The sequence below is a fragment of the Pyxicephalus adspersus genome, chromosome 1 (assembly GCF_032062135.1).
Source record: "Pyxicephalus adspersus chromosome 1, UCB_Pads_2.0, whole genome shotgun sequence".
Taxonomy (NCBI): Eukaryota; Metazoa; Chordata; class Amphibia; order Anura; family Pyxicephalidae; genus Pyxicephalus; species Pyxicephalus adspersus.
Window position 1 is genome coordinate 149,379,540 of NC_092858.1, and position 12,189 is coordinate 149,391,728.

At 36.6% G+C, this 12,189-nt stretch overlaps 1 protein-coding gene and 1 long non-coding RNA gene across 2 annotated transcripts in view; one reads left to right on the plus strand and one right to left on the minus strand.

Moving 5' to 3' along the window:
- The window catches only part of LOC140343996 (uncharacterized), a 22,239-nt gene extending 17,476 nt beyond the window's left edge, over positions 1 to 4,763 (minus strand). The window contains exons 1-2 of the long non-coding RNA XR_011923441.1: positions 4,640 to 4,763; positions 4,343 to 4,454 (exon numbers count right to left, since the gene is read on the minus strand). This is a non-coding gene — a long non-coding RNA (uncharacterized lncRNA). The remainder of the gene's footprint in view (positions 1 to 4,342; positions 4,455 to 4,639) is intronic.
- Positions 1 to 12,189, plus strand: part of SPECC1 (sperm antigen with calponin homology and coiled-coil domains 1) — a gene marked incomplete in the record, with an annotated part of 170,581 nt that overhangs the window by 116,026 nt on the left and 42,366 nt on the right. Inside the window, 3 exon segments of the mRNA XM_072430895.1 lie at positions 496 to 641; positions 2,703 to 2,803; positions 8,666 to 8,732. Of these exon segments, the coding sequence (XP_072286996.1) occupies positions 496 to 641; positions 2,703 to 2,803; positions 8,666 to 8,732 (314 nt within the window).

Here is a 12,189-nt window from a genome sequence, read left to right on the forward strand (position 1 = left end):
TATTGGATTGAATACAAACTCCGGTATCCAATGCAATACAAAAAAATAAAAAAAAATAAAAGTAAATACATTTTTTATATTCATATTATCTACTAGAACCCCTGTTCGGACATATTTCTGTAAGTTACAGGTCTACAACTTAAAAAAAAAAAAAATTCATGAAAAACAGTGGATCACTTTTGGTACAGAAATCTAGACCTCAGTGTAACGCTCAGGTGGTTAAGAAATCCGTTCCAGGTTTGCTGGATCACCCAGCTTCACTGATGAAAGTGTATCCTCTCCAGCCTGGGAGAGCTTTAATAAATCAAGCCCTCTGTGTTTATAGAGATGGAGAGTTATTTATATCTAGTTTAATTTGGTAAATCCCAAAATAAAAATGTCAAGTGGGGTTGAACACTTGTATAATACCAATAATTTGCATAAATACTTTATTCCCGCAATGCTATTTCCTGTAATAATGTATGTTTGTTCCTAACAAAGTCTGTTATTTCACAGGAAGGTATTGCGTGACGATGGTCCAGTTGATGGGGATAATACTATCCGGTGGCAGGATCTTCTCTCAAACCATGTCCCAAACTCTTCCAGTGAACTTCCAGCTACAGTCAAATCCCTAATCAAATCATTTGACACGGCCCCCCAAGGTAAGAATCCAATGCATGAACCACTTCATCCCCACCAGAAAAGTGTTCTCAGTGTTTGCGCACAGAAAAAAAAAATCGAAAATGACTGCTTAGGAAAAAAACATCTCAGTCTTTCTTCTAAAGACTTATATTTGTAGCAGATTTCTGTTTTTTGATCCTAATATTCTATGACTTAGATATGCAGCTGCTATATTTATATACCCAGTCACTATATAGCTAATAGGTTGTCTGAACTCAAACCAATAGATATTTACTGCCAACATCCCTAAATTCTTGAGCACATAGAAAGGTAGGTATATTTGTGGGACTTTAAAGGCAGTTCAGTGCATGTCACAAAATGGGCTCAAATATAAAAAACAATCTTTTATTAAACACAAGCCAACAAAACAGTGGATGGAAATTCCATAAAAATGCTCTGTACATAGCACCAAACACTGGGGAATATCATTGAGATGTTGTAATAGATTCTAATAATCCAACGTGTTTCTTAGAATAAATCTACTCCATCAGGGATTTTATAAGACCTCAATAGATCGAATGCACTATAATATAAACAAGTAGAATAAGGTATACTCTTATAACCTCGACTTTCACATTTACAAGCATTACAATATATAATCCATAAGTACATACCAAGGGTGTAAAACCAAAGTATATAGTATGGAGTGTGTCTAAGCCAGGTTTAATCTCATTGGGTACTGAGTAATATTCAGCAGTACCCAATGAGATTATACCTGACACAGAAAAACAAAATGTATATTTAGTGGATCCATTGGTTCCAGTTTGAGTGTCTCTCTCTCTTGCTACTGGAGGGAGTCCTCCTGTTCCTCATGACTGCATCCCATGCCAGGCTTAGTCACACTCAATACTATATGCTGTACTATATAATGTACTTATGGATTATATATTTTATTGCTTGTAAATGTGGGAATTGGGGTTATAAGAGTATTAATTATTCTACTTGTTTATATTATAGTGCATTTTATCTATTGAGGTCTTGTAAAATCCCTGATGAAGCGGAATAATTCTGCGAAACGCGTTGGATTATCTGAATCTATTACACCATCTCAATGATATACACAATTGTTTGGTCCTATGTACTGAGCATTTTTATGGAATTTCCATCCACTGTTTTTATAGCTTGTGTTTAATAAAACATTTTTTTTTATATTTGAGCCCATTTTGTGACATGTACTGAACTACCTTTAAAGTCCCACAAATATACCTACCTTTCTATGTACCCAGTCACTATATGTCATCTTTATGGGTTACAGTTGATCCTAAAATTGATTCCATATTCTGTGAATACATATCCTCCCGACCCAAGAAGTCAGTTTTGTTTGCTGTCAGAAGACAATTCACACAGCGGCAACAGAAACACTGGGGATGAAAGAGATGAAAGGGCCACAATAAAGTATAATGTCTGCACACAAATGATCCATGCAAAAAATGCTGAAACTCTGGTATAGTCATATGTGTGAGGAATGTCAACACATTGTGTTTTTCGTGATCCCTGTCCTGTGTGGGATACAGTTACTTACTGTTTCTACATTTTAGGGTGTTATTAACGCAAATTGTTTGTTGTGATAACACTAAATGTTTGTGTTTATTAGTGTAAAATTCCATTCCTTGTAATTTGTTTATATCTAGTTATGAATAAAGTTTTTTATCAGTTAACAATTGACTCCCCTCTAAAAAAAAAAAAAAAAAGCCTTCTTTTTTTCCTTTCTCATCTTTCCCTCTTTTCCTTTAATTTGAGAAAAAAGTTATCAGGCTGCTCTCAAAGGCTGGAGAAGATACCCTATTATCAGTGAAACTGGCTGATCCAGCAAACATGGAACGGATTGTTTAAAAGTAATTTGGTATTTTTTAGCAAATGTTTTCAATCCTGTGTATCTTCTCCAGTCTTGGAGAGCTTTATTAAACCTGGCCCATTATATAGTTCAAGCACTGCAAAGCATGAGTGAAGAAAACATTATAGACAGAAGGTGTGCTTGGTACATTTCTTGAAATCAGATCAAAAATCCAAAAAAGCAAAACTCATTCTGAATTCTTTTCCAGGTGGTGGGAGTCCTAATGTTCCCGCACAGTCCGCCCCTCGCAGTCCCCTGAGTGGGATACCAGTGAGGACAACTCCAGCTCTTGCTGTATTGCCAATGCAGGTATAAATGATGGTTGTAAGGCTAAACTATTAATTTATTACTAATCTGTGTAACCAGTAGTCTCCTTCATGTTATTTTTTCTACACTGGGGATTGGGGTGTTTTTACCGCCATAAGCCTACTTTTATTGGTATAGAAAGCCACCTTGCATGGACTACTTGGTTGTATAGCCTGGTAAACTAACAGACCAGTGGCTGGTTTGTGGAATCAAACTAGTTTATAGAAACTGATCCTGTTCACTGCAGTTGTCTACAAAAACATTTTAAATAATGATGAAAGTATCATACATTTCCTAGAAATATTATCCTCATTTACTAATATAGACTGTACTTGACAGTAATGTATGTTTGAGTTTGCAGTATGTTTTATGAATAGATTTGTTGGATCTTCTTTGTACCTTTGTCAATTGTACCTATATGCCAATATATGTGGGACCTTTAAAAAATGAAAGTTGAGATAAGTGCAGAATAAATCCCTCTGAGATTATATCGTCTGTAGTCAAACCAATCAGTCCATAAGTTATTAATATTATTATTATTATTATTATTAATAATAATAATAATAATAATAAACAGGATTTATATAGCATCGACATATTATGCAGTGCTGTACATTAAATAGGGGTTGCAAATGACAGACAGATACAGACAGTGACACAGGAGGAGAGAACCTTGCCCCAAGCAGCATACACTGTAGGAGGTGGGGAAGTAACACTCAATAGGAGTGGGGATATGTAGTGATGGGAAGTGGAGATGGTTTAGTAAACAGAAAAAGACAGATAGGCAAGTTTTAAAAGATGGGTTTTGAGTGCTCTTTTAAATGTGCAGAATGTACGAGCAAAGCCAAATAGTACGAGGAAGACCATTCCAGAGAGTCGGGGCAGCTCTAGAAAAGTCTTTGATCTGTGCGTGTGATGAGGTTATGAGTGAGGAAGTCACAAGTAAGTATACTAGGTCATTGGAGGACCGGAGAGAGCGGTCAGAGGATTATTTTCCTACCAGGTCAGAAAGGTAAGATGCACAAGAACAATGGAGGAATTTGAAGGCAAAGCACAGGAGCTTGAATTTGATTCTAAGGTCAAATGGTAGCCAATGAAGAGCCTACAAAGAGATGCAGTGGAAGAGGAGCGGTGGGAAGGATGGATGAATCTGTCTGTAGCGTTCATAATAGATTGTAGCGGAGAGAGTCGGGTTAGTGGAATACCAGAAAGGAGGATGTTTAAAGTAGTCCAGACAAGGGATGATAGGAGCATGTACAAGGAGTTTGGTGGTCCCTGGGGACAGGTAGGGGTGGATTTTGGAGATTGCTCAGGTGAAAGTGACAGGACCTGGAAATGTTCTGAATATGAGGGGAAAATGAAAAGGCAGAATCAAAGGTGATGCCAAGATAAGTTTACACTGAATTATGTGAAGAACAGTCTTCCCACTGCTAAAATAAAGGAATTGGTATATGGGGAACACATATGAAATGCAGATAAAAGATTTAATCTGTTTTAAATGAAGTGGTTAAGAATTTGAGGTTTTTATTGTTTTCTGTATACCTGTTAGAGGGATTTTTTCTTCTTTCCAATCAGTACATGAAGAAATGGAAACAATTGAAGAGAGATAGCTATCCTGGTGACAATCACTCCTGTGTGTTTTGTCTTGAGCCAACTAGGGGAGAAAATAAAGGAAGATCAATTCAATGAGGTCACAGACAGAAATAGAAACTGATTTCAAATTCACTCAACTTCGTTTAATTCAATGCTAGAAAGAACTTGGCTTAAGTTAGACTTTAACAAGGGGTTTGTGTATAAAAAGCTGCATTCTGTATTATTGGAATCTGTAGCATTACTTACCAAACCTTATGTTGAGTTTGGATAAATATTCCTGTAATCATCAAAACCCCTTTCCTAAGACTCTGAGTTCCTAATAGCAGGAAGAGGGTTACGAACAAGAAACGGCTAGGACTGGCTGTTCTGAATAACCCCAACACAACAAATACAATGCAACTGAGCTGGTAATGTTCACAGATATAAGCTGATGAATCCCCTGATCTAATTAAGTAGCAAAGACATAATAGAGTGGGTGTCTATGGAGAAAATCCAGCCATTGAGCAAGTTTTCTTTTGGGAATTACGAGTGGTGATGTCATGTTTTGGATGTCTATCTGACAGATTCCTGCTAGCGGGAGACACATTTAAAAACTGTGCAAGCTGTGCAAGTGTGGAGAACTGTTTTGCCTAATTAAGATTTATTTGGTTAGCATTTATAAGGACCTTTTACAGTCCCAAAATAGAAGGATTAATAAACACAGGCATCTGCATGTAATGTGTTGGGCTCTCGAGCACTCTTTTTATTTCAAGCCACTTTGATATTGTTCCTGTAATATCGACAATTTCCTTCCCAGTGTGCTCTTTCCATTCTTTAGCTTAACTTTCCTGCCCATCCAACCTTTACAAAGCTGACACCTTGACTATATTCCACTGTCCATGTTCCCAGAAAATAATCCTTCATTACGATGTAACATGCGACAGCCCTGCAAACGCACAACAATGTGAGACAAAGGATAATTTGTCTTGTTTTTACATTTGCTCATCAATTAAAAGCTAAGGTCTCACACATTGATGTGAATGTTATGTTAGTGGTCAGTTGTTGGTAAGCAGTGATTAATGTTCCCTATTACATTGGAGTTTAGTTTATTGCCCCTTTACAATATTGGTGGTCATTGTTGTCCTTTATAACATTTGTAGTCATTGGCATCCCCCCCTCCCCCATGAGTTATCTTTGCTTAATAATTTACTTGTTGTACATAAGCTGCATCACCTTCCTGGGTAGTCTAAAGTTTAAATTATGTGATGCTGGGCTTAGATATCTTTCTGACAAGTGCTGCGTGCATACAACAGAGCCAATAATTAAGTCATTATTTGCCGGCATCCAAATTTTCATTTTTGTTCTCAAAAGTTAATCTCAGAGATAGACATTTTATAAATAAACTGTTGTCCTTAGTAGTATCAAATGTATCCATGTGTATCCATGCATAACCAAAGACCCAATCTAGATTAGAGATTAGATCTTCTTTCAATGGATAACATAATAGATTGATAATGTCAAATAAATTCAAGAATGTATTATCTTCATTAGAAATGAACAAAGTTGTTAGTTTTGGGTACAGGTGGATGTGGAGGCTTACAACACAATAAAGATATGAAATGGCTCTCAATAATGAGTACACAACATTTTGGTTACAGGATCATATAACACATCAGCTACATAAACACGTCAGATGATTTTGGTCAGATTATGGTAGGGGTGTCAAACTTTGGCCCTCAATGTCCTTTTATTTTTGCCCCCCAAAGAATTCTGAAAATGAAGTACACCTGGCCCACCAGCTTTACCACCTCACATAATCATTTCCAATACATGCAATACATAGACATTATTCCTGTACACCCATCATATGACACAAAGCCTAGGCAATGATCACATGGTGCCTGACTACCAGGAACATTGTGTTTGTTTCAATCCATTAGAGACTGCATAGTGTAATATTTAGTGTCAGACAAACTTGTGATGTGAGAGGATGAACAACATACAGGCTGCATAGATAGATAGAAATTAGTCCTTTCATCCGTAAAGTGTGTGTAGAAGGGTTTGTTTTTGTTAGTTATGGATGAAGTAGTAAACTTCCTCAATTTTTTCAATAAATTTCAAGTTTGTCCCCTAACTAAATTTTTATTTTCTGCCCTCTGTGTATTTGAGTTTGATATCCCTAGATTATGGCTTTAGGGCTAGTATCAGGCGAGAATCTGACGTGTGTACAGTGCTCATCTGACATTGTTCATGGATCCGTCCTGGCCGATCCACGAACAACAAACGATCATAGTACAAGTGACGGGGAGAGCTCAACGGGATGCTCCATTGTTCTCTCCTCTCTATCCAGCAGAATGGTTCTGTATGTGCAGCACTCATTTTTTGCATCTTTCAGTCTTTTGTCGTTGGAAAGGATCGTGAAAGATCCTTTCCAACAACAAAAATCTAATGCGTGTACATAGCCTAAGGACCTATAACAGGAAAAAAATGTACCCAATGATCAGTTTTATTAATGACATAGATTAGACATTATGAATGTAGGAAGACAAGTTTTTATCTTAACAAAATTTCCACTCCTATTATAAACATAGCATAAAAAATAAACATTTGTTTTTAGGAATCTCTATGCTGCTTGACATTTATAACGAGGGTCTGAGTACTGTGCAATTTCATTTTCCTAGTTCCCAGTGAGTGTGGGAATATCCAGATTCCATGTATGATAAAGCTGGAAAATTTCCAAATTGAGTCGTAATTCATTAATATATAGAGGAAAGAGGTTTGGAGAGATTACATAGGGTATTAGTATTTTAGTTGGTATTGTTAATATTAATGTGCAAACCCATTCGCATATCAGTATTCAATGCTGGTGATACCCATTCTAATCCATATTTGTGGGTCAGGATTTTTTTTCTCGAAAGCTTAATTTCATTATAATGGAAAAATAGGAGAGTAGGGTAGAAAATGCCTTATGAGGAGTTTGGCCTACAAAAGAAGAAATGTTTTTAATAATTTTAGTAAAAAATTTTTTAGGAATACAGTGCAGAATTTTTAAATATATAAATACATTTCAGTAACATCATCTTTTTTAGGTTTATTGTTCCTAAATTGGAATAAAGTTAAGTTCATTGTATTTGGTATAGTCATTTTTGATATGAAGGCCAATTTTTGCACCCACTGGAGAGGGATATTAAAGCCAGCACAGTGGCTCAGAGGTGAGCACTCGGGCCTTTGCAGCACTAGGTCCTAGGTTCGAATCCTAGCCAGGTCACTATCTGCATGGAGTTTGCAGGTTCTCCCTGTGTCTGCGTGGGTTTCCTCCAGGTACTCCGGTTTCCTCCCACATCCCAAAAACATGCAATTAGGTTTATTGGCTTCCCTCTAAATTGACCTTAGACTACATTAACCACATATGACTATAGTAGGGACATAGATTGTGAGCTCCTTTGAGGGACAGTTAGTGACATGACTATGGACTTTGTACAGCGCTGCGTAATATGATGGCGCTATATAAATACTGTGTAATAATAATAATAAAGCCAATTATTTAGTGTGGATATCTAAAGGGGAAAAAGGGATTGGGATAAACTAAGGCTTTTATAAATATATAAATACTCTGAAACTGTCAGCTTTTTCATCTGTGCTCACATATAGAGACTTCCCACCATATTCTTTCCTTTTTCCTGATGATGTTTTTGTTACTGTAATAAAAACTGTTAAAGCAAATGAAAACTCTTAGGTTAGGTTCACATGAACATAATTTTTTGGAGGGAGAGCAGCTAATACAGTGTTGTTAATAGGTCCCATGGTGCTGTGGTTTTATGGCCTTGACTCTGCATTGGTGGCACATCAGTACTGACCCTGTTGACTTCAGTTCCCACGATCTGCTGCAAATTATGACATAACATGCTGGTTTTGGGTCACATGACATGAAATTGTGGCAATAAATGACATGCTTTTATAGTAGGGTTTCTTTATACTTTTAGAGCTAAATCCTCCCTGAGAAAAGTGTGCTTAACTTTACAGTTTTGTTCCGATAGTAACTTTTAAGATTAGGGTGGTAATTTTTTTAGCTAATTATTATATATTATTTTTAATAATAATAATAATAATAATAGCCAGGATTTATATAGCGCCAACATATTATGCAGCTCTGTACATAATTATATATAAAATGTTCTTGGATGCAACAGCCAGTGCTCCCACTTCTCCTGTCCAGCACATTTAACATTTTTTATACAGCACTCTACTTTTATGAAATATGATCACTAATATAACTCTTCTTTTGTTTTACAGAGGCTCTCCACTTCCAGCCCTTTGAAGCTCTCTAGTAAAGATACGGAAAAGCATTTAGATTTTCCAGGTAACGTTTCAGCAGTAAATGAGAGTGATTAGTAATCAGAGCAGGGAGCACTCCACATCTTACACTAACTTGAACTCCATCCAAATGGCTGCTTATCCTTTCTGTAGCTGTTAAGCCATGCGTGCCTGGGACACTGTCCAGCATCTATTTTTAAAACTGGCTCAGTAAGAGCAAAAATGAAATGCAAAGGGTTTTGTTAAGTCCGGATGTGGCTATTTTAAGAGTGCATTCATACATCTCAATAGGAATTATTGTCTATAGGCTGACGTGTCTTGTTTGAGAATTCCAAAGCAATATATCTTTACCAGGCTTCCTCTCCTGTGTGTTACTTTCTCTGAAATATTTTTTCCGGGTTCATGCACCTCCTCTAAACTCAGGATGCTTATTGCTGGAGAAAGGTCCTAACATACAATTGTACGTGTGATTTTACGTGTATATGCTATTTATTGGTTATATTATCTATATATTTATTTTTTCAGTTATTGAACTATTTTGTAATTTGAGGAGCTGTAATATGTTTGTTGTTGGAGTATGAAGAACTGTGTTATGTGTGTATGGTGTTTGTGTGTAGCTGTGTGTGTATATACAATACAAACATTTTGCACTGGATTCAGTTAAGTCCCTTCCCTATGTGGTACATGGTAATCACTAATTTCAGCGCTCAACCATTTGGAATTTCCAAGCAAATACTGTCTAAATTTAGGAGGCAGATGTGTTTTTACGTGAATTTTGGTGTGCTTTTTATATTTCCTAAAAACTGCAGTAATCTTCTAAGAAAATTTATCTTTGTTCAGAAACTTCCTGTATTAAGACCAGCCAGTGCTGCTTCCTCTTTGTGTGGGTTGACCGGTCTTGTATCTATTCCCCTTCCTTTAGTTCTACTCTCTGCACAGGTTATGTGCAGCAAATTGATGGTGCTACTGATATCTATACAAGGTAATACCAAGTTTGCAAAGGCATTTAGTGTATTCAAGGTGAACTTGCCGCAAATTAATTTATATATTATATTTATATTTATATATACAGGTAGTCCCCAAGTTAAGGACATAAAACATATGGACAACTCACAGATACGAACGAGGCTTCGTTTATTACAGCTCCTCACGAACGAAGTTATGAACACCATGCTGCCTAATATTATGTTGAGACAAACATCTGTCCTAATTGCATTTATTAAAATAATGTACCTGTTCTGACTTAAATACAAATTTAACTTAAGAACAAACCTACAGTCCCTATCTCGTATGTAACCCGGGGACTACCTCTATCCCAGAGTTTATGGATTTTGATAAGAGTAGGCCAATGTTTGTAGAGGATGGAGTGTTCAGGTGTATTTTGGTAGTTGGGGCTGTGATATATAGAAATAAATGCAGGTACTGAACATGGAGTCTCAGTTTTAAGGGTAAAATATCTACTTGGACCTGATAAAAACACAATTGTAGCACAGTCAGTAACTATTGCATCTGTCTGAATTTATTTTGTCTGAAATTCTCCAGTAAGTAATGTTGTAGTTTGTGTTGTTGCCCAGCATTTTTTATGTTCACGGTTAAGAAAGATTACACAGTATATTCAGTTATTTTTAAAGGCTTTCTGGGAAGTGAATTTTCTTCATAAATGTAATCGATAATGTGTGTCCAGCAATTGCTGCCAAGTTAAAGACATAATAATAGAAACCACTGGAGACCCAATAATGTTTGGTTCAGAATACAAAAGCTGCTTTGTGTACGGCCCATTTAAAACAACAGTGATGTAATACACAGAACAGAGGCTTCTGTGTTCACACAGGACCATGGGATGGGAAAACTGCTCTGGAGCTTAGGGGAAGTCACCCTGAATCTAGTTCAAAGTGGCCCGGTCACAGCTGTACAATCTGAGCTGTCTGTGCAGCTTGTAAGGAACACAAACCATGTTCATTCTTTGCTGTAATCCCATCATAGAGCATTCCTGTGACATTGAAATTCTCTGCACAGAGACAGTGAAAAGCAATTATTTTTCTTGATAATTTTTGTTTAGTTTACTGCTTTAGGCGCCTAGTAGAAACTTGTGTTCATGTCAGCAGTGTACATTGACTGTATTGAAAAACTCAAGTTGCATTAAACTTTAATTATATCTATAATCACTTTATTGGACATTTTCTAATTTCACTTTAACTATTACATTTGGGACTGTAATGGTGGCATCAGCTTGACATCAGTTTCAGATCATTAATTAGTCTACCGGCTCTAAACTAGTGACCGGCTCGAACCAATCAATATAATAATAGGAATGTGGTGTGACGTATAGAAGGAATCTTACCCTCTCCCAAATGTAAATCTCTACCCTCTCCCAAATTTAAATCTCTACCTCCTAGTCATTGGCCGGTGCATTTGATATGCATTTGACCTGCTTTAAATATAGTTTGCCTTCCCATAGACTTGTAAGGGGATGTGAAATCCATCTGAAGCAAACAGAAGCTCCTATCTTCTTAAAACCTCCAAATATTTAACATTCTTACTTTTATAACCATAGCAAGTGTATTACCTCTTCTTTTTAATGGGTTACTGCTTTTTGGAGCTATGCCCAGAAATGTGTGCACTAAAAGTGTTATCCTGCTGAGGTGTTTAAAAAGATGTTGTACATTGGACGGGATGCTGTGAAAATACTAATAGTATAATGTACTCATGATTACAGTAAGCAAACCCCCTTGGCTCTCACTTTCACTTGGACACTTGGATGACATATCTACTAAGGAAAACTAGTTAACGGCAGGAAAAAAATGCCTGGTGCAGGGGAAGCTGTCTAGGTTTTGTTATGAGTCCTATAAATCATTACCTGGACAATGCTGCAGACCCTCCAGAAGTGGTGGCACTGGTGCTTGGACATTGGTCCAAAGTCATCACAAGGAGAAAAGTCCTACTTGTCCTTTACTGTTAGTAGATCTCCATTGTAAGTGGGGACACCAACCGTCGGACCACAACCCAGTGTGGTTGAGAAATAGGAATGAACTAGAGGAAGAACAAGGGATAAAATGCATTTTACTTCACCCCTAGACAAAAATGAGCCTTAAACCCCTTGGAGTTTATCCTTAACAAATGTATACAGTTTGGAATAAACTGCTTTGGAATATTAGCATGTAGACTCAAGGTAAATAAAGCAAAAATCAGCATATGTTCTCCTACTATCCTAAAAAAAATACAAACTAACCCCTTAGTTTTGGAGCTGTGATAACAGTTTGGCATGCAGATACCTTCTGTTTTGAAGAAGAAGCCACTGTGTTTTTGCTGTGTATAGTATGTATGAATAAATTAGAGCATTGTAAACTGCTATACATGGAAAGAAGGTTTTTAGACATAATTATGTTGATAAAATAATTTAGATTTTGAAGCTCATTCAAAGATGTGTGTGTGTGTATGTATATATATATATGTATGTATATATATATATGTATGTATGTATATGTGTGTGTGTGTGTGTGTGT